This window comes from Eschrichtius robustus, chromosome 4 (genome assembly GCF_028021215.1).
Source record: "Eschrichtius robustus isolate mEscRob2 chromosome 4, mEscRob2.pri, whole genome shotgun sequence".
Taxonomy (NCBI): Eukaryota; Metazoa; Chordata; class Mammalia; order Artiodactyla; family Eschrichtiidae; genus Eschrichtius; species Eschrichtius robustus.
Window position 1 is genome coordinate 63,966,166 of NC_090827.1, and position 24,066 is coordinate 63,990,231.

Here is a 24,066-nt window from a genome sequence, read left to right on the forward strand (position 1 = left end):
TCCAGAGACTTTATTTATAGAGTATACCCATGGTCCCCCATGGTCCCACATCCCAACTTCTGCATCAACAGCTCAAACCCATAAAGCCCTGAATCTAAATCCCTGGTATTAAGAACCCATATAGTCCTTTAAGAATCTTTTTTTTTTTTTTTCCTGATATGAGAAATTTCCTGAACAGAATACCATTTCAAGAAGATCCCTACCAGGGCTTCCCTGGTGGCGCAGTGGTTGAGAATCTGCCTGCCAATGCAGGGGACACGGGTTCGAGCCCTGGTCTGGGAAGATCCCACATGCCGCGGAGCAACTAGGCCCGTGAGCCACAACTACTGAGCCTGCGCGTCTGGAGCCTGTGCTCCGCAACAGGAGAGGCCGCGATAGTGAGAGGCCCGCGCACCGCGATGAAGAGTGGCCCCCGCTTGCCGCAACTAGAGAAAGCCCTTGTACAGAAACGAAGACCCAACACAGCCAAAAATAAATAAATAAATAAATTTATAAAAAAAAAAAAAAAGATCCCTACCAGTATCTCTCATTTTTTCAGTGCATTCCAATCACACACATACTCACAAATACACTCACACCCTCAAGCTTCCAATCTTATCCCTGAACCCAAACCACAGGATGTGTCCTGCCTTCTGCTGAGGAAGTAATACCTGTGACAGATAGTCATTTATACCCCCTTCGCTTCTCTAGAGTATACTTCACAGCTTAAATTTCATATACTGCTCTAGTTTTCCCCCGTTTTCCACCCCAAGTCACAGTCTCTTTTTAGCCCTGAGTACCCCAGCACCTGGAGCACAGTGGAACCCTCTGAGGCCTCTTGAACTCATGAGTCGCTATAAATAGCAGCAACATCAACTCTCCCATGACACACGTAAACGCACTATTCATAACATCGCACGGCATGATAAAATGAAATGACTATTGCAATAGAATAGGCAGGGGCAGTGAGAAATGACACCCTTCCATAGTGTAAAGGGCTGCCACTTGGAGGCCACTTCAAGGTGATTTCAAGAGAACTGCGTTTCCAGAACGCAAGGCTCCCTGAGAGGTTTGCATAGTTAACCAGCTAGAGAAGGCAGAAGCGCTACGACACAGAACTCCTGTACTCATCAGCATCACAGAGGAATAAACAGCAGTTATTCGTACCACACGAAACACAACATTGTTGAGCCAGCCTTGTGCCACCAAAAACACAAGTATGCCAAACATTTTTCCTCTCTGCACAGCACTGCCTTTGAGTCGCTGATGCGTCCCACCCAACTGCCCTTCTTCACCAGATAAATTTCACTGAGAAACACAAAGAAAGAGCCAGAAAGAGATCCTTCTCAGGAAAGAAGGAACAGCCCATTTGCTTGCTGGGGCCCCGAAGTGGGAATTCCAACTGTTGACTGAAGTCAAGGACACATTTGGTAAGCAGAGTCGCTTGCTAGTGGCCCTATGTTACACAAAAGCACAGCACCATAGGCACATCACCTCTGCCCCGTGAAAGTCTTATTTCCTTGGTCCTTTCACCTGCCAGCCGGCGTCGAGGCTGTACCACTGGCAAGTTAAGGGACTTAGCTCTCCCAAAGATGCCTTTGGGAGCCAGGAGCCAAGCTGACAGCCAAAGCAAAGGAAGAACTAGTGGGACTTTGTAGTAGAAAAGGCCAGAAGAGCTTAAAAAACAGTGATTAACGTTCACAGGGAATTAATCTCTGCAAAGTTTTAGTCTGAAGCTTTGGCATTACCTGTGTACAATGGATGGGAAAAGATGAGCTTGAAGAAAATGTTCAGAATCACCCGAAATAATAATTGCTAACCAGATACACTTCCCATTTAATACTCAGAGCACTACGAAGTAACCTCTGTCATTATTCCCTTTTTACAGGAGCACAGAGAGCTTAAGTATCTTGCCAAGGCCACGCTGCTGGTATGAGCTGGGATTCGAACTCCATGTGGCTTGAATATGTGCTCCTAACTGATACGATACACTACCTTTCCAGTAAAATTCCATCACAAGTGGCCCTTCTGAAAGGGCAAACTTTAAGTTTTCAATTACTTTTTAATACCAAAAGCCTTTGTTTCAGACCTAAAGATAAAGTACTTCCTCCTACGTACATAAGATGAAAGAGAAGAGGATGAAAAAGACGGTATATTTCTTTTGTGTTTTGTTTCCTAACAGGGACAGAATCTACCTCCTTTCACATACATTCCAAAGACTCCCTTCTCTCCTACATACTGCTTCATTTGGGGGATACACAAATGGCACACAGAAAATTTTTAAAATCTTACTTTGTGATATCAGCATTAAGGGTCTTGCCTAAAAACATTTAAGAATCAAGAAAAAGTAGGAAGGCACCCAGAAGAATGAGGTCAGGTGGGGGGAGGGCACAGGGGTGTGTGTGCGCTGGGAAAAGGGGAAGTCAAATGACAAAACCCCAAATAATCTTGGCTCTTATGAAAAGGTACTCTGTTCATTTCCCCGGAAGCACCAAACAAAAGCAGCTGCCCATTTCTCTGCTTCAGTTTCCTGACTATAACTGGATCACCAACGGGCATCCATTGTTCCAGGCTCACAGAACAATGTTCACTAGCATAAATGCATCAGTTCTGGTACACATCCAAAGAGCTAAGAAAGAATACCACAAGACTGAATGAGTGTCTGTGTGCGCATACCCAGCGACCAGATTCCACCACGGGCAAGACATATGTGTGCGAGGCAGTTAGCACCGCCCAGCGCCGATGCATGTGCAAGCTTGTCAAGAGATATACTACACATCAGACCACTATGCTGAACAGGATGTTCTGCTTGTAGCTCTGTTTCCCAACATTCTACACATCTTCAGAGTCTCTGCAGTCACAGAGCAGCCTGTGATTCTCCCATAATCATCCCAGGACACTAACAAAACACAAAGCGCAGGGGTCAAAACCGTCGATGGAAGGACGCTGCACTGTGTTTGCAGAGCCTAGCTCATCCAGGACCACCTTCCCACCCAGAATGGGCAACCCTCAGAGGATGGCAGCTGCTAACTTAGGGGGAAAAAAAGTGCGTGGTGGGGGAGGCGAAAGGATTATTTTTAAGAAAGAGCACAATCTAGCTTTTCTCTCCACCACCCACTCCACACCACCTCCTCGTTCCCTTGTCTCTCCTCCTGCCTGCTCTTCCATTTCACTTGTCTCCCCCAGCCTCTCTCCCCATTGCTCGTGTACCACACTTCTCACATGTGCGTTCTTCTCTGTGTCCCAAGCTGAGACACCAGCTTGGACAGCACCCTGAGAAGAGCAGCTGTGTGAGGACTCAGAGCTGCCGCTGCTCTCGGAGGGGAAACGAAGGTGGCTAGCCTCCTCCTCAGAGCTCCAGATGCAGAAGATTCAAAACGTGCATCCACCCTTTAGAAGCCCTGTCTTGAGACCAGAGCCACAGAGAAGATAAAAAAGCATCTGCGTTACAAGTTAAATGAACCCGTTAATTATGTCATCTTCCTGATGTGCTTAAATACTGGAGGATATTTGGCTTACGTCTTGTTATAAGTGTCCTTTACTATTCATTCTGTGCCTCCTTAATATGGCTTCTGAAGCCGAGCTGCCAGAGTTCTGGTCCGGAATAGTAAGCATTTTTAAATGTACGGGATGAATCCGTGTGCTCTGTGGATCAATTTCTTCCATCACCCGTGGGTGACGAGCAACTCAACACACTCAGGAGTCATGTACCCAGACCAAAGTACCACTTTAGCAATAGTTAAAATAATGAGGCACTTCCCAAAGTGGCATAATTAAAAGTTAGGACCAGATTGAAATGGCAAGAGAAAAAGGCAGAGCAGCGAAATATAAAAGATCATGTGTGAGGATTAAAAACAAGAAAATCAACTGGATCTTTACCTATAATGTGGGAAATAGACCAACAGAAGCAATGTCTTCTGCTGTAGTAATCAACTGCTCTTCAATAAGCATTTATTAGGCACGTATATACCAGACACTGTACTAGGTGCCAGAGATAACATAGGGGAACAAAACAAACCGCATCCTAGCTCTCAGGGAGCTTACGATGTACCATCAGCACAAGACAAAACTGTAGGCTAAGAAAATTCCAAAGTGAGACATGTACTATGAAGGAAAGAGATAAGAACTGAGGGGAGACTAACACAGGAGAACCTACATCAGACAGAGCAGTAGGGAAAGGCCTCTCTGAAGAGACAAAACTCTAAAGCTGGAACATAAAGGGAGAGAAAAGCTAACCAGGACCAGAATGAGTGACCGTTCCAGAAAGACGGGATTGCATGAGTAAAGGTCCTAAGGCAGAAGAGGTGTGGGCACCACTGAAAAAAATCACTGTGGCTGAATTAAAGTGAACAAGGAGCAAATAACACAAAGGACTCTGGTGAGACACGGTGGGTCCTAACGCCCGACCGAGATTTCATTCTAAGGAGTGAATGGCATGACCCGATTTAAACTTCCTGATGATCACTGCTGCCACTGTGTGGGAAGAGACTTGAAAGGCGGAGTCTGTCGCAGTTGCCTTCAGCAAGAAATGAGGATTCCCTGGACCACAATGTGGCAGCCAAATCAAAAAAGAGTAGACAGATTCAGACATATTTTAGAAGTAGAACCAACAGAAGTCATTGATGGATTGCATATGGAGGTGACAGCAAGGAAAAAAATCAGAGATGATTCTCATCAAGTTACTCTATTTCCATGTGCGGCTTCTTTAGAAGTTACAAGCATTACCTGCTACAATGCCAGGCCCTTGCAAGAATCTAGTCTACAGGACCTGGTATGTCTGTAAACATAAGTAACTCAAAAACCCTAGATCCAAGAAAAACATAAACTGGCTGGGGCTGTTCCTGACAGACAGTAATGGCAGATATTTCAGTGAGTTTTCCCATAAGAATTTTATCTTCATGTTGGTGTCAGAGCCCTGTAGCTTCCCCCAAATCACAGGCTTAAATGTCTTTCTATATCTGAGTGCAACAATCTTAAGTAGAATTGCACCAGATAAACCAGCGACCAATCTCGTTAGTCTCCACGATAAGCAGTGGAGAAAATACAGTAATTTCTAAGAGGATCTTCAGGTCAAATTGGATGCCTCATGTCAAATATGTCATGTCACAGGCATGTGACAGCATAACTTAGTGACTAGCAGAAGGTAACTAACTATAAAATACAAATTTATAACTCATTTCTTTTTTATCGTTGTCTTTAACAATGATGTCTCCATAGGATGGCTTCAGAAACCAAGTATACAACCCAATCCAGTACTCCCCAGGGACGAGACCTCTGAGGGTAAAGAGAATGAACTGCCTTTCTTATTTTACATGTTGTACTCAAACGGGTCCCCAAATGCCACAGAAAGCCACAGGACCCCCGTGGGAGACACAGGTTCAGTCTCAGTACCTTTCTGACCTGTTTATTCACTATTACCTACTTGAGTATTACTGGCATTGTTTCCACTGCCCTTCCTAAAAAGCTATTACATAATTATCATCTCAAAATCCCTTGGCCCATTTGTGTAGGTGAGCGTCTCTTTCCTTTTTAGTATTTATAGTGATGATGAACTCTTGTTCTTAAATTGCAGAATGGGAGATTATGAGAGAGAGAGAGACAGAGACAGAGAGAGACAGAGAGACAGATCACACACACACACAGTGGAGACGCACCTCTGATTCTGGCTTAGGCCTTGCCAAAACAGAGAGCAAATGGAGAGAAACAGTAGTAATTTATTTGGAAAGGGATGTTATCTTTTGTTCCTCCAGACTATTAACTGTGAACTTTTTTGTCTGCATTTCAAGGAGTTTGCTTGAAACAGACCCCATTTTTTTAGTCAACATATGAACAGTTCCTTTCAGAAAGGCTCTCCCCCAACGTTCCAGTGAAAAGCACATAACTCTTGCCTCCTGCCCTCTGGTCCCCTCTAAGTCTTACATGTATTCCAACACTTTAAAATTTTAATTTAGTGGAACATCTCCAAACTGTCCTCAAAACTTTCCTCTTCAATGTGGTGGTCCACCTGATGGCTCCTCTCAGCGTAAGTACCTCTCTAGCTGCTAAGCCACTTGTTCAGCTCCAGGAGAGAGACTATTAAAAAAAATTCACAGATTCACATCACTACACTTCACACCCTCTTTAATTTCACTCTGTAAATTCACTTTTCAACACACCTGAGCTGGTAATTCTAATTTGGCCTCTCATCACCTGCAAAGACTGAACTGGATCTTTATCTCCACCACCCCTAATAAAGCGTTTTATTGCAGGTTCCAGACTTCTGCAAGTGTAGCAAAGAGAGGAAGAACTGTGCTGAGCTCTGCCAACATGAAAAGCTGTCACTATGTAACTCCTGTTGGGGAATCTTCCCAAATTGGCATATGTTTCTACTGCTTCTCCCTTCTACAGCATATATTCATGCTCCCTTCAGCCACAAAGCTGGCCAGATAGCCAAACGTTCTCCATATCAAAAGAAACCAAAGCAAGAGACACATACACCTAAACACACATCCACCCTAGCGCTTGAATCCAAGGATGTGCTTTGACCTCCTGCTATTCTGTTCCTAATAACACCTCTATCCAAAGTATGATATCTAATAGGTTCAACCTTTCAAGAGCTGTGTCACTCTACATCCTTCTCTGATTTTCAGGATGCTTTCCCACTATTCCTTTTTAAATCAACCTAGCTAAATGTCACCTATATTCCTATAAATGTCATATATTATATATATATATATATATATATATATGTATGTATTTCTCATCTTGACCTACTATCTTAATAGAATCTATTTCTAAGCAGGAACAATCCAAAAATTTCTTGAAGAATCTCCCAGTTACTGTTGATAACTGCAGTTAGATACCATCTATAACATTCTGCCCTCCTTCACGAGTCAAAACACACAACCACGCCTAAACTCTGTCACATCTTTTGTGACCAGCTCAGAATTTTACCAGATCTCCTCCTAGACCAACCTGCTGGGACAAGAAAAGCCTCTCCAGAGACATTATGCTTTAGAGGCGACCACTCCGGTATCGCTGCGTCCCTCCCTGTTAGCCACAAGATCTTGACATGCGTCTTTCCCCAGGCTGCGGGAGTGAAGCAGAGAGAGGCACCCACACCCAGGGAGTACTCACTGAGAGGCTTTAGGACGCTGCTACCGGACTCATCCGCGTTCTCCACATCGGACTTGTCAGAGTAGTTCTCAGAGATTCTCTCCTTTTCCTTCTTTTCTCTGTGCCCTGCCTTTCTCTTGTGACGTCTCCTTCTCCTGTAGCTCTTTGGCACATGGACCCCGATGTAGATGGTGTGGTGGCCTGAGGAAGGTACACAAATCACCAGTCATTTCAAATCACAGTCTCCGCTGCAGAGAAATTGCTCAAGACCCACAGGTCAGAAAAAAGTGTACTATGAATTCAACACTACCATTCCATATTTGACAAATAAACTGGAAAAATAAAATCTCCTCCCAATTTTCATTGCGCTAGACTGTAACTCAACCTGTTGGCTGGCACTAGGATTCAGTGAGGGTGTACTGTAATTCTATCCAGAGAGACTCTTTGTTTAGCAAAGTCAAAGAATACTGAACCGGAAATCAGGAATCCTTGATTCTGGTCATACCTCTGCCATCAATGAGCTATTTGACCTTGAGCATGTCCCTTAGCCATTCCAGGCCTCAATCTCATCATTTATATAATGAGAGGCTTAAATTGGGTAATCCCTAGAGGCCCTTCCAGTGCTAACCTTCCTGGAATCTGTGATTATACTGAACAGGGTGATGAAAAAGGAGCTCCTGGAACTGTGGGGGGGGAGGGAGGGGGGAGATCTAACTCAAAGGTCAAGAGGTCATTCTGCGGGGTATAAGGTTTTACACTAAAACTTTTTTTACCCAATCAGCAGAATAGAGACTTAGAACTGGGACAAACTAAGAAAAAATAAGACATACTTGGAGAGAAAATTTTAGAAATACTCAAATGTTCACACTAGGAAACAGCTAAAATGAATGTCAGCTACAGTGCCATTCTCATTTTTCTTTTTTCGTTTGCAAAAGTTTCTAAAAACTGGTTGTTGCAGTGATAAAAATAAACCCAGCCCAGTAAAGATTGCCTTGAAGAGAAGGGCATGAGGAAAAAAGATTGTGAAATGCTTTTAGTTCTCTAGATGGAAGGAGCTGCAAAACTGACAAGTGGTATTATTTTTACAAAATCTGATAAGACAGAAAAAAAAAAGGAACTCAAAGTTCTACATTTTTTTTTTAATTGGAAAACTTTTACTTTCACTTTATATACAGTCTAACTTCTGAATGCAGGCGGGAACCACCATTTCGGAAGTAATGTGAAAACTTCTCTCTTTTTTTTTTTGAATTGCAAATAGGAATTGCAAAAAAGATGAGATAATCTACGAATTCCCTTTCGCATTCTGGCATTATTCCTTGATGACCACTTTACAGTGCTGCAGACAATATCACACACCCACATGCAATATACATACATGCAAATGTCTGATGTAAATGCTGTGAATTCCTTTCCACGGTAACTCATCAGGCATATCTAAAAACACCATAATTCACAGGGTTGTTCCCTTAAACTGGAAGGATTAAAGCAATTATATCAAGAAAGAGGTTCCAACCAAGGAATGCAGAACCCTAGGTTAATGGGTAAGCATTCAAAAGAAAATATCTCATACTTGGAATGAAGTTGGAGGCATCTACATAAAACATGAAGCACCAGCCCCCAGCACACACACAGACATGCACACAAACACACAGACACACATGCCAACTCAACTACTAAAAAGCACAGTGAAATTCTCCTCACAGAATGTGTGCCAATGAGAAATTTATCATGTCTAACCATTTACAAGCAAATTGTTCTCATGGGAAAGCTATATTATACTAGGAAGTAGGAAATGTCTCAGAAACAATGTGAATTAAGAAACAGTGTCAATTGTTTCCTGCCCTCCAGTTACTGAGGGAGTCCTGCAGCTTTATCTCCAGTCACACAATATATGTAAGCAAAGCCAACCAATTTCTTTAGTAAATCAAACTCTGAAAGCTTGATTGCCTTCTTTCAAGAAATAGGAAAACATCATGAAAAAAACTAAGAGGTTGAAAAAAAATTTTTTGACCTGTCACGTTAAATATTTTCTTATTTTGTTATACAGCAGAAACACACCATCGTAAAGCAATTATACTCCAATAAAGATGTTCAAAAACATATTTTCTTATTAAAAAATGGTAACCAAGCCAAAAAAAATAAAAATGTAGTGGTTAAGCTACATGAGTCAAACTGATGTTACACAGAAAGAATTTTTTTAATATATTTACACAAATCTGCATAGTATATTTGATAAATCATTTAAAAGACAGTTTACATGGGCCGATAAGATTTTAAGGTAAGATTTCTGGCGATAAAGTGTTGTTGTTGTCAACCCAACAAAAGAGTTGGGACGATTCAGAAGGCGAGTTTTCAAAGCCCAGGAGAGAAAGGTACCTTACCTTCAGGAACCTAACTGGAGTTGTCATCACCACAAAAATGGTGCCACTGTATTCGCACCATGATCACAGACCTCCGCCCTGCCTTAGGAGTAAGATTCAGCTTATCCCCATCTCTTCCTGCTCCTCCCCCTCAGATGCTCCCCCAACCCCGCCTACTTTCCCACAGGTGGGGAAGTTTCAGACACGGTGCCGCACCACGAAGCCCAGGTACCAACCGTGAATATGGTTCCTGTTAAGACAGCCCCGATTTCAGACATTTTTACCAGCTTTATTAAGGTATAATTCTTCACATACCATAAAATTCATTCATTTTAAGGGTACATATTCCATGATTTTTCGTACATTTACAGCGTTGGGCAAGCATCACCATAATCCAATTTCAGAACCTGTCGACCAATCCAAAAAGATCCCTCTTGCCCATCTGCAGTCACTCTCTGTTCCCACTCCCATCCCTTACTACCACTCTTAGGCATTTTTTTATACTCTCAGTGATGGCCTCTGGGAAGCTACAATTCTCTGGTATCCACATGGCTATGAATTTTGGGGGGGGATCCTTACAGCACAGTAAAATAGAATACGCCTTGAGTGAGGACGCGCTCGCCTTCCAAGAGCTGCCAAAGGAAACCAGGGCACTGAGCTGAGCAATTCAAAATGCAAAGCATCTTCCTTTTCCTCTCGTACATTACTGGGAACTAAATTTTCCTTTTCTGTCTTTGTTCAGATAACGGAAAAGGAACATGGTCCTGAGGTTAAACAAGCCTTTAGGACCTCAGAGACAGTGTTTGTGTTTCATCAATTACTTCTCAACCTCTTTTCATTTCAGCTTCTTTGCCCACCAGAAGAGAGGAAGGCAGCCTCACTTTGGTGACTGGGGGAAAGGCATGCTTTCTCAAAATGATGACCAAGTCGTTCATAAGCTGTATGTGCTAAGTACCAAAAATACCAGAAATAAAATAAGCTGGAATGAAAGCATTCTTACCACCTCCACAAAATACCTGTCTTTAGGGTCAATAGAAGCAGCATTACTGATCTTTTAAAAAATGCTATTGTTGATAAGAATATCATAGGTGATCTCAATATTTATTTTCATTAAAACATCTTTACCTGTCTCAGAGATAGGCCATAAAGATTGATGGCTATTTTAAAAATTAAAACTCCCAAAATGACACCAAGCAGTGGAGGGTGTAGTATTATTTTACATGTAAAATGCAAAGGAGAAACTTGATAGACAAGATTTCTAATTCAGCAAGAGTCTACAAAACCGTAAGATGCTCAGAGAAGCAGGGACAGTTACCTGCTTGACTTACGAGTGAATTTTAGGCGCAAAAGAAAAAAATTTCTCTGCTAGAAATGTCAGTAAAAACTGCTTCCAAAGATAATGTAAAAAGAAGAAGGAGCAAAAAAAAATTTTTAACAGGTAGAATTCAAAAGGAAATGGTGATTGTTTTAAATGTTATTAAAATAAAGGTTACATTCTTGCTACTCAAAATTTTGTAGAGTAAAACTACTGGAATCTACATTTGACAGTGTTCACTTAGGTGTGAGTCAAAGGGCATTCAGTCCTTGATTTGGCAGTGGCCTCAGTAACATGTGTTCAAATAAATACCCCGCATGCCTTTCTCTGACAGATGGTGCAAGTTCCCAACAAACTCTAAATGTCTTGGGAATATCTCACAATCCATCCACAGCCAGTACTACTGGGAAGAAAACATGGCTTTCCTGGTTATCTCTGACCGTCAGAAATCATCACTAGGTGACCCCTGTTTCTTCCATCCTCACGTGCTCCACCTCAGGTGAAAGCACAAGTCCTGCCATGCTATCATGTCCACTTCTCCCAATTCCTAAAATATTTCTAAACTAACAGCACTGAGAGCTGCTATCATGATTTCAGGCCACCAGAGAACTTTTACAACTAGTAACTCTGTAGCCATTCATGTTAAAGAGGCTTTCACAGATACCCACTTCCCTACCAAGGATGATTTAGGACTTCGTAGAATTAAACCCATCAAATGAGCCAAACTAAAATTTCTGCAGTGGTTAACAACATATGCCTCTCTATGCAAGATAGATCATTAGCTCCTTTAGGAAACATGGTGCTGTGTTTATACACATACAGATGATAGCAGCCATTTATGGAATTCTTACAAATGTGCCAGGTTCTGGCTAGGTCTCCTACTTCTATTACCTCATGCAATCCTCACAACTGCACGAATTAAATACTGTCATTATCCCCATTGTACAGGCAAAGAAACCAAGGTTCAGGGGAGTCAAGGATATTGTCACCAGCTAACCCATAAAATCCCACAGGAGAAATATCTCTCAGGTCTCAACATCAAGAACAGTGAGTGCTTCATTACTGCTTTGGTGGTGCTTTGTTTGTTTTTAGGGTTGTTGTTTTTTTTTGTAATGTACACTATATTTACACTACCTTATAATTGACTGTGTTTCCTTCCTCATGTTGACTGCTAGAAATAGAAGAGACAAATCTTGGGCCAACCAGTAGTAGGTAGACAGAACTTCGTGACATGAATTTTGAACATGAACCTTGCTATTCCAACTTTTTACCCGTTATTTTCCCTTCACATTAAACCTTTCTGGAATAAAGCAGTATATAAATATTTTTTAAGACCTGAGATGTCAGTACTGGGGGTAGAAGCTGGGGATGGCTGGGGTGGCTGTGAGGGAAGGTAGATTTCTAGGCAGAGATTCTACTTGTCCTCTGGTGATCCTTTAGCTACAGCTAAATCTATAGGCCTAAATCTCTGCCAAGAAATCTACCTTCCCTCACAGCCACCCCCAGCCTCCTACAGAACCTCTCTAATACTGAGGGATGTTCCCAATTTGATTTTTATCCACATTGTTGCTCTTTCTATAATCAGTGGAATTTCTGTTCTCTCCAGTTCGAAGCAAAGATTCCACGACACTTGGCACTTTACATCATTCTTTCAGAACTAATCAGCAATATTCCCCAAATATAAATTAAATACTGCCTTCTTTGGCTTATCTAAAGTAACCTGGTCTTATAAAAAGAAACAAAATTGAGTTATTTGTAGTGAGGTGGATGGACCTAGAGTCTGTCATACAGAATGAAATAAAAGGGAAAAACAAATACCGTATGTTAACACATATATATGGAATCTAAAAAAAAAAAAAAATGGTCATGAAATAAAGACGCAGACCTACTAGAGAACAGACTTGAGGACACAGGGAGGGGGAAGAGTAAGCTGGGACAAAGTGAGAGAGTGGCATGGACATATATACACTACCAAATGTAAAATAGATAGCTAGTGGGAAGCAGCCGCATAGCACAGGGAGATCAGCTCGGTGCTCTGTGACCACCTAGAGGGGTGGGATAGGGATGGTGGGAGGGAGGGAGACACAAGAGGGAAGAGATATGTGTATATGTATAGCTGATTCACTTTGTTATAAAGCAGAAACTAACACACCATTGTAAGGCAATTATACTCCAATAAAGATGTTAAAAAAAAAAGAGAAGAAAGAAGAAAAAATAATAATAATTAAAAAATAAAGTAACCTGGTCTTATGCCAAGACACCTAAAACATGTTGTAGCTATTGCCAAGGGGGATATAGGGGAGGGAGGCAAATTTAAGAGATACGTATTATTTCTTTTTAATTATGAAAAGAACACTGTTGGAAGAGGAGGCAAAGACCCTGGATGAGTGATAGATTATTAAAAAGATGTTGTGAAGACTTTACTTCTTGGACCAAAACGAACCGTGAAGGTTTTTTAGAAGTACATGCATAAGAAACCTTAAACAGAATCATAGTATCAAGTCCAGACACCACAGACATTGTGTGTTTGGCACTTCATATAATAAGAAATAGATCAGTATGTCTAATCCTAAATACTTTAATAAATAACTTGCTAGTGTATTACTCACAAACCCATAAGAGTGTCCATAACCAGTTCTATTAAGAAATAATCAAAGCAACACTGCTAATTTACTTGAGCATAAATACCAGTTCATGAAAAGAAAACTCACTTTGAAAGGCATGATGTAATTTTGCAGTTAACAGAGGGTAAGTCGGCCCTTGGTTAGATGTTTGCATGAGGGTCCACACTTCAAACTGACACCACTACTCAGGACAAGGGATGATTTTTATTTCTGTATTTTGGATAGGGGCAACTTTTCACATAGAATAAAAATAATAATGCATGTGTTTATTAATAGGTAATTGCATGCTACATATGTAATTTATAGACCATTTTGAATGCTGATTAGTAATCTATTTTATTATTAATGCTACCAATTACACTTAGGAGCAGGCATGCAAGTAAATAAATAGTAAAAGTGATGAAAACCAGGGAAATACTTTTCCTCCCACTGAACTGCATGGGAATTTTGTTCACTGAAAGCCTCCCAGAAACCCTTAAGGCAACTTGGGGTTCCCCCAAGCAAGACTGATAAGAAATCTTAGCTTGTTACCCGGTGTTTACTGAGCACAGTACTTTTAATATTTAATATTTGATGCTGATAATCATGATGATGATAATCTCTAGGCAAGAACAAACGGCACAAGGAAAAGGTCTCAAACAGGAGATGAGCTTACGGTGACTTAGCTAAATTCTCGTCCTAAAGGACAAGCTGAAGCTCAGGAAACTTCTGCACCTGCCTTATAAGTGCTCATGTTTAGCAAAACAGTCCTAATCATAGTCTTTAGGTAAAGGTGAGGACCCTATGACCACACACTGAAGTTAAGTTTCCATTACAGCTTCCATTACTAATAGCTGATAACAGAAGCTAAACTAACCAGCACCGTGTGAAGTCTGAATTAGTGAGTATTTTTTTAAAGAAATGCAACCTTATTATCCTCAGTGATCATTCATTATTTGAAGCTATCTAGGCCAGAACAACCACTTGAAGGCACTACAGGAACCTACCTTGATGAATAAACAGGACTAAACATCACCTTATCATTTATAAACTGCAGCTCCTGAAGTGCTTCACAATCTCTAAAAAGCTGCTTCTCCAAAGTAGTTTTAACTTTGCTCTAGCAAAACCTCTTTTATATTCATATCTATAGATATAAAATATCTATACCTACAGCTATACATTTATATTGAGATTTATATATATATTATATTATGTTCTATTATATATATATATATATATATATATATATAATCTCTATGTATAGAGATAGAGAGTTAGGCATTTTTATGGACAATCTGAATCCAATAGTGTCAGTAAAGTGTCTTTTCCAATGTGTCTGGCGCACAAAGGTAAGTGTTGTTCTTATATCTCCCTCCTATTTCCAAAGGGGAAGAAACAAAGTACTATTTCTCCTCCTTCCCACCCCCCTTGAGCCCGGATAATAACTTGTGAACACTCTCCGTTCTCCAGCTAAGGCACTCCAGAACACTCACTCTGCAGGACAAAATAGCCAACTTTAGATCAAGTCTAACTCGTCCCTCAGCTGTTTTTTAGTCATTATGCAGAGCTTAACTGTGTAGCAGAGGCAATACCCTCCATAACCTCAATCTTCCCTCACCCGGCCCAGGAACAAATGCCGTGCCATCTCCACCCTGCTCTGGGAGGGTCTCCCCCAGAGCTTTCATGTTGTGAGTGCCAACCCCCAGGGCTCAGGTCTGTTGTCCTTTCACTTGACAGCACAGAGGAGAGTGGAGCCAAAAGGCCTGGGAAGGCCAGAGCCAGGCAGGGCAGTGCTAAGAGCAAAGAGGAGCCACCCAATAGGAAGAGATGAACCCTTGACTCATCCTGACACCCCAGAACCCCAAAAGAGCTGGAGCATTTTAATGTGCAGTACACATGCAGTCAGACAAAATCCACCTGTGAGCCAAACACAGAGAACTGACAGTTTCCATTATCTCTCTTATGGTCACCATTTGCACAACTGAATGGCAAGTGGGACTGGAAGAGAGAAAACAATGGCTAATCCAATGGTCATTGATAACCGGATTTGCAATTGCAGCCAGAGAGGCAGCTTAGACAGACACATAAATGCACACATTCACACTCTCATTCTAACCACATTGTTCATCTCCGACTCTATTCTGGCTTCCCTTTTAGCACTGGCCTAAGCCCTGGCTGGGCAATAGGAAGAGTGGTCTTTAGTCGCTATAGACAGATAATCCACCATATAGTCAATGCACTCACGGCTAATCAGGTATCACTAATATTAGTTCACATAATTCCTTCCTCTCACATACCTGTATATAGGTAAATGAGATGTGGATAATGCCATGGGGCTAAAACAATGACCAAGAACTAGGGAAAGTGCTTCGAGAGACTTAAACTAGCCTAGTTAAGCCCAATCCCAGAATCTTCATGACTATGGTTTTCCACATGCACCCAGAAAAGAGGACAACATTCACTGACACAGCAGCTCATAATCATACTTTTAGAGTTGAAATGACCTTAAAGATCACCTGATTAAACCTCTTCATGTACCAATGAAAAAACTAAAGCCAAATAATTAATGACATAGAGGCCGGGACTCCTGGTGCTCCTGGTTATATAAGGTTTCCTTTCCTACTTTCCTCCTACCATGGTACCAGTCCCCCACCCTACCCCCCATTTTCCATTGTCTGCAAAATACAGCCAAGGGGGGAAAAGGTAATCGATTAGGCCTTTCAAGTTAGCAACTACCTAGAAGACAAAAAGGGCTCAGGAATACTTGAAAATGTTTCTGTCTTATAACCAGAGAGTGACAAGTTTAAATCCACAACCCTTAGTACCATAAACGGCCCCAGAACATGAAGACGTTCTGGCTCTGACATCTGCCCTCCCACGAGCATCTGCGGTCATGCAAACAATGAGGCCAGCCAGGCTTCTGTCTTCTTTCTCTCTCACCTTTTCATAAGCTCTCCCAACACCTTTTATTCTTCTCCAGTTAGTTCCTTCTACCCCCTATTCTTCCAGGCGCTTCTTTAAGCTCTCATCCATCTCCTTTTCTAAATTCCTTTCCCGCTCCAGAGGAACCAGACTTCAAGTACACTTTTTTGGAATGAGCACCGCCCTGGGAAAGTCAAGGAGCTTGCCTCCTTGTCCTAGTTATTCCCAATTACTATCAGCGTTACTGCAAGCAAATCACTTTACCTTCTCCAAGGCTCATCTCTCCATGTGTAAGGTGAGAACACTGAGCTACATTTTCTCTAAAATCCTTTCTAGCTCTAAAAATTCTATAAGAATCCTAAGTATTCTAATTGGTTAAGTGTAATGGAGCACATAGGGGAAAGACCAAAAGTTTTCTACTATTTCTCCAGGTCCCTTCCCCACTTCTTATGATGATAGCTTTCTCGTTGGGCATGCTTCAGTCTACTCTGATTTGACTCTTTCCTAACCATGCCACCCAGATTGCTAACAAAAGCCACCAAGCACTTTTTTCTGCCAAAGCCACTGGTTCCTTTTCGCTCCTCATATACTTGACTCCAGGCAGCCCTCAGCACTGTCGGTCACTGGCTCCCCGCTGAAAATGCTCTCCTCTTGGCCTCAGACACACCCTTTTCTTGGTTACCCTCCAGCTTCTACGATTGCTCCTTCTCAGTCTCCAAAGGTTGGCAGAGCAGAGCCCAGCCCAGTCCTCTTCTCACTCTATTCTCTCCCCTTGGTAATGTCATCCATTCCTATGGCTTGAAATGCTGGCTATCTCCCTGGGATTCCAAAACTTACATCTCCATCCCTGCCCTTTCTTTTTAGCTCCAGTTGTGTAGCCAAGTGCCTGCTTTAGAGTTCTACTTGGATGTCTCACAGGGGCCTCAGACTCAAAAAGCTGAATGCCTACCATCCTCCACTACTATCCCTCCAGTGTTCCCCATCGTACAAATGGCACGTTAAGTCTCCCAAACTGCTCATAGCAGAAATCCAGAAGCAATCACCCCCACCCACCCATCTGTCCATCAGCAAGTCCTGGCAATTCAACCCATCTTTTTGTCCCTCTACTCTAACCCAAAATCATCTCTCAGCTGAATCTTAGCAACAGTGTCTCCACTTTTATCTTTGCCCTGTTGGGATGCTCTCTCCACCCATGAGCCAAAGAGACCTTTTTTTTTTTTTTTTAGTTTTTATTTATTTATTTATTTATTTTTGGCTGTGTTGGGTCTTCGTTTCTGTGTGAGGGCTTTCTCTAGTTGTGGCGAGTGGGGGCCACTCTTCATCGCGGTGCGCGGGCCTCTCACTATCGCGGCCTCTCTTGTTGCGGAGCACAGGCTCCAGACGCGCAGGCTCAGTAGCTGTGGCTCACGGGCCTAGTTGCTCCGCGGCATGTGGGATCTTCCCAGACCAGGGCTCGAACCCGTGTCCCCTGCATTAGCAGGCAGATTCTCAACCACTGCGCCACCAGGGAAGCCCCAAAGAGATCTTCTTTAAAATGCAAATTTTGTCTTATCACTTCCCTGCTTACAACCCTCTGCAGTGGCTCCCCAGTGCACCCTCAATAAAATCCTAAATCCTTAGCATAGTATAAAAGGCCATAATTATCTGGGTTCCATCCACTTCAGGCCACTCTCTCCCTATTCATGTAGTCTAGCCACATGGGCTTTATTTTCACTTCTCAAACAGGCCTACCTCTTTCTTACCACTGGGCCTTCACATACCCTGCCTGGGAGGCTTCCCTCATTCCTGACCTAGCTAACCCTCTTCACCCTTTAGGTCTCAACTTAATGTCACTCTATGAGAGATACATACCTTGGTTTCCCATGTAAACTCACCCACCTACATGATACACTCTCTAAATTATCACATCAAACAACCTTGTGTCCTTAATTAATGACTGGTTTATTTGACCGCACATTAATTATGTCCCTAATTGGAATATATTATCACTTTCAATGATACATATGAGCCTAAAAAAGCAACATATTAGAGCTTATATATCTGCAACTGTTGGTTACCATTTTGATAAGCTTAAAGAAAAAGTTAATAAAAGCACTGTCCATCAGAGTTAATAAGAAGAGTTAACATAGATACTAATCAACTAATTTGTTGATCACCAGATATCAGTACTAGCTTTAGTCTGAAAGCATTCTGCAGTCACAGCAAGCACTGGTGAGAAAGTGTTAAGCACAAAGATAGATCACCTGCAAGGAATATAACCAAGGAAGATAACATCTTAAATTTACAGGGTTCATTCTGGGGATTTCAAATTAGTTTACTTATATCCCTAGCAAAACTAGGAGATAAGGAAGCACCAATGCTGTTTCTTTGTATGAAAAACTGAGATTCAGAAATTAAGTAATTCGTCAATGGCTTACTGCAAATATCAAAGTATTTTGCTGGTGTTATCCAAGAATCCTTAGAGCATCTCTAGCAGGTGGATAAGAAGATAGGTTATTAACTGCACTCTGTACAAAGGAAACATAACCACACAAACATGATTGGCCTCATGTTACCCAGTAAGGCAGGGCAGAGCCAAGAACAGAAATAGGTCCTGAGACTCCTGGTTCCCCACCATGTTCTTTAACCCATAGCAGACTGAATAAAAGTATCTCAACCCAGATACCGACTGAATTTGCCAAATACCTGTATCCATTGGATTTGACTGTGAGCCTTCATTTAACATCCAAGACATTGTCTTTATTTTTCAACAGGGATAGAATCGTGTTGAAAATTTAATAATCAACTGGAGAGTAGGGTGGTGATTTAACTAATCCATAAATGTGAGATTCTGGCCCTCTAAAGCTGATATGTTGGCCAATTTTACTAAAATTCAAACACTCATTTTTATTTCCAGAAGTTTTGGCCTTGTAAAAGTTATTGAGTATCCCACCATGAAAAGAGTTGGTAAAATCACGTCCGGAGAGGTTTAAGTAAAGTCTGTTCTCCTTTCAAAGTCAACAGAGTATCAAGAAAGGTGAACATGTTGGATATAACACTTAGGATAGCTGCCTTGTAATTCTAACTCTATAGAAAGGTAAAAACAATTAACCAGATTTAAAAGCTTTTGCAGCTATTCAGGGAAGGGAGTTATTTAAGTCTCCTCTACTGCTGATTCAATGGATGTCACTCACCACCCTCCCTCCCTTCACCTTCATCCCACCTGGCAATCAGCAGCTTCAGAGGTACAATATTTGGAACCTCCTGTGAACTCCTGCCATGGCAAGCTCTCACCTCAGTCCCCTAAGTGCTATCAGCCAAAAAAGTAAAACAAAACAAAACAAAACCAAATCCCACCAGTATGCTCACCGGAGCAACGGGAGAGCCTCAACTGAGCTTTATTCAGTTTTATTCCATTCTTACTCTACTCTCCCTCATCAGTCCCAATTTTCAATTCTCCCAGTGATTCTGAATCTTGTAATGATAAAAATGGAGAAATACTTAGCTCAGGTCTGAATACTTAATATTATTTCTATACTATTGAATAATCTCATTGAATTGGCACCTAAATTACATAACAGCCAGTAGGGGACAGAATTACCCTAGTCTATGCTGCAGAGCAGGGAAGGGAAAAAAAGAAAAAAAAAAAAAATATACGTATTACATATATAATAGACCCTTGAATCCTCCTCATTGGTAGGAAAATATCATACACTTAAATTTGTTTTCCAGAAAAAGTACCTTGCAGGCTTTATTAGACAATGGGCATGCATTTGTAATTTACCCTGTATGCAATTACAGTTAGTGTGTCTCTTCTTGGAAAAGGAGACAGTTTCACAAACTAGGGGTAATGTCTATCCGAGCAGTCTAACCATGGAAATCAGATCTCACGCCCAGAGCTTAAAGGGAATCAGAATGAGTCCAAAGAGAAATAAACACCAGGCCTCAGGAAACTTCTCTTGACCTTTCTAGCTTTCCTTTTCCAATACAAGAAGCAGTAGGTAAGCGTGGTTATTAGGAAGGCAAGGGATAGATGCCTTGCTAAGATGAATTAAGCAAATAACAAACATCATTTCGGTCAGTTCGAATTTTTTGGAATGATAATCATCATGGAAGATTATTGGTGAGGGCAATTCCCTAGTGGTCCAGTAGTTAGGACTCTGTGCTTTCACTGCTGTGGGCCCAGGTTCAATCCCTGGTCAGGGAACTAAGATCCCACAAGCCACAATGCGCCAAAAAAAAAACAAAAAAATTATTGGTGAGACTATATCAATCAGAAAGCAAAAGGACAGACAGTGGTATAGTATAAAGCACTCCTATGCCTAATGCCAGGTACAGCAGCAACATTATTTCTGGTAATTATTTAAACAGTTCTACGGTGAATGGCATGTTCTATTATTCTCATTTTACAGAACTGAGAAATTCAAACTCCAAACTCTAAGTTTCATCCTTCATTTATGCAATGCTTCAGCAATACAGCAAGTTTTAAACTTTTATTCCCAAACCGACGCTTAGCCACTCTGCTTTAACAACACATGAATAACACAAATGACAGAGACTCCCAAAAATAAATATGAAATAATATGTCTCAAAAATATGAGCAGATACAAAGCTTTGAAAAAGAAACTCAACTACAGACAAAATGTGCTCCAAGTGTATTATTTCAGAATTTCTGAATCCTTGTAAAACACAACTCAAGTACCAAGTTCAATTTTGTACACCTCTTGCCATAAAAGAATGTAGTCACCTAGGACAGAAAGTGACTTCCAGAGGGCTTTAGCCCGTACTACACTACCAGGGAATTCTCTACAATTGGAAAACTCTAGGAAGGGATGTCTGATTCCAGTTTCAAAAACCCATGGAATTATCATCCAAGAAATCTATATACAAATATTTAATGTCACTGACACAGCAGGAGGTGTCAGAGAGCTAAGTATTGCCTGCTTTAGGCCCTCTGGCAGGCTTTCAGCTGGGGCCACAAGGAGAAAGCAGCAGGACACTGGGAAAGGTCTGCGTGGGCTCAACCTGCTCTGGGAACCCAAGTTGCTATTCAAGCATCAACCCTTAAACACCTCACCGCATTTCCTTCAAGCTCTCCAACGTGTGGATACATTGTTTCTTTCAAGAAGGCTTTTCCTTCAGCAATATTTGCCCAAGTATTTCCTCTGTACACACTGTTTCGGAGCAATTAGAGTGAACAGGAGAGAGGAGGTCAGCAAAATGCAACCGGACACTTACATCCTGCGCTCAGAATAGCGCCAGCTTGGACTCAGCCCCTCCCTTCCCAGCCGATAGGTTTTCATTCACTCCTTCTCGGCAATTACGTTTTTGACCATTGTAATTATTAACAAATGTCCACCAGGCCCCACTTTTTCTTTAGAATACTACCTCCTCCAATACACATAAATACATCATCACAATATCCTCTAGTGAAAAATAGGTTTAAGTCATTATGATTTCATGTCTGTAAAATGTTGAAATCCTGACCTCCAAAAATACAAAAGCCACCATTTCATCATTTTAGTCTCTCTCCTCAAAATACAGAGCAGAGGATGGAAGAAGAATAAGGTGGAGGTGTTTTAGGGGCTTCTTTTTCTTATCAGTATAAATGATATAAATGTATCAATGATCTTTGCAACATCAAATGGGATTAATAGCAAACATAGGATCATCAGAGACTATATCATCTCATTTGACTAAGAGAAGTAAGAGAACCAAATTTCTAACTAAAAAAATTTAAACAAAGATTTTAGAGGACTATATAAAGTAATTCTATATATGCTTCATTTAGTTTATTTACACATTCATTTATTCATTCTTTCTTTTAACAAAATATTTAGTGAATGTCTACTTTGTTCCAGACCCTGTCCAACTTTTTTACTTTTATTTCCCTAAAAATAACCTTCCTGTAAATTCCATGCATTTTCAACCATACTCTCTCTCTTAATATCCATCAGTAGACATGAGAATTTGTAGAATTATTCTCCCATTTGGACAGATGGGAGCACACTTCCTTTTGGACTTGGTTTTCAATGGAAGAGGAAAACCACCACAATATATCATAATGGCATTTAGAGCACCGATCAAACTTCAGAAATGCAGACCCATTTCAGCCAATATTGTCTTGCTGTACTTTATGCTTCCTGAGTTGCTGGGTAGGCTTGATGTTAAGAAAAGGCCCCTCCTCGTGAAGTCAGTGTTGCCAAGGCTTGCTGGGGAGTTACCTAGCCTTGCAGAGCCAAGGCCTTATCTCAAAGATAAGGTGGAGTTTGCTCTTTTTCCCCTATTGCAAAATATGAGAATATTAAGTAATCTGTTTATATCACACAGATCTAAAATCCTGGCTGACTTATTAACGGATAAAACATCCATAGAATTTCTTCCCCTAGAAAAAGCTACCTGGGATCTTTCTTCCTATCTCAACCTCGGTTCACCCAACAAAGTTTGCCAATTTCCATTAAGTGTGTTTGAAATGAAAAATCAGTCTTGTTCCTCATAGTGGGCATTTCTGAGTCACTCCAGTAATGTCAATTTGTCATCTATAGACCAATTCTGTGGAAATGTCTGCGCGGGAGCCTTTTCGTACAGAAACAAATATGATATCTGAAATGTTACAAATTTTAAATGAGTTTATCCACAGTAACTACTCTATGCCAAAAATGTTAGCTTTACAAAACACAGTAGAAGGTAACCACTGAAAGAACAGACATACAAGCCTCTCTTTATTTTAAAGATTAAATTCAACACGGTTTCCTTTCTCAAGAGTATCTTTTTAAACCATTAACACAAAGGCACATGAGGCAAATTATGTGAAAACGAGCTTTAGGTCTTTATATATCTCACATAGATAAATTCATTATTTAAACAGAAGATGACTCCTCTTCTGACTCACCCTGTTCTTAGTGAGTTTTGCAGCTGATGGTTTTCTATTGAGTTTTTAGAATGTGGATTAAGTGTCACACCACCCATTGAGAGTAAAGTTGAACCAGGTGAACTGAGGGTGTGGTTGGAAATCTCAGCCTGTCTCCCCTGCTCAGAGCTACAGCATTAGAAAGAACTAACAGGGAGCATCTGACTCTTCTTGCCTTCAGGCTGAGCTGAATCCAGTCACCCCAAATGGAGCGACCTTAAGAAGAATTTTAAAAGCATAAACATTTCAGAGTAACTAGAGTTACTGGAAGTCACCCTAATAATCATTTAATGGGAGTGCATCTTATTTGTGCAAATTACTTTAAGAAACAAAGTTTTGGGCTTCCCTGGTGGTGCAGTGGTTGAGAATCTGCCTGCCAATGCAGGGGACACGGGTTCGAGCCCTTGTCTGGGAAGATCCCGCATGCCGCGGAGCAATTGGGCCCGTGAGCCACAACTACTGAGCCTGCGCGTCTGGAGCTTGTGCTCCGCAACAAGAGAGGCCGCGATAGTGAGAGGCCCGCACACTGCAATGAAGAGTGGCCCCCACTTGCCGCAACTAGAGGGAGCCCTCGCACAGAAACGAAGACCCAACACAGCCATAAATACATAAATAAATAAATAAATAAATAAATAAATAAATAAATAAATAAATAAATAAATAAATAAATAAAAATTAAAAATAAAGGAATTCCTTTAAAAATAAAATAAAATAAACAAAGTTTTATCTTAAGTTCACTTTTGCCAAGTGTGCTGCAATATACTTCAACCATGTTTATCCAAGAAGCAAGAGAAATAACTACCTGGATAAAAGGAAACACGTTTGATAACAGAAATGTTAGGTGTGCCAGCTCCTTCTTCTTCACCACACACATGCTTAAGGAAGGAAGCCCCTCAGCTCCTT

General features: G+C 41.2%; 1 protein-coding gene across 2 annotated transcripts in view; it reads right to left on the bottom strand.

The window, feature by feature from the left end:
• SLC4A4 (solute carrier family 4 member 4) overlaps positions 1-24,066 on the bottom strand; it is a 346,852-nt gene that overhangs the window by 264,000 nt on the left and 58,786 nt on the right. For both annotated transcript variants that reach the window (XM_068542846.1, XM_068542845.1), the window contains exon 3: positions 7,096-7,275. In XM_068542846.1, coding sequence (XP_068398947.1) covers positions 7,096-7,275 — 180 coding nt within the window. The remainder of the gene's footprint in view (positions 1-7,095; positions 7,276-24,066) is intronic.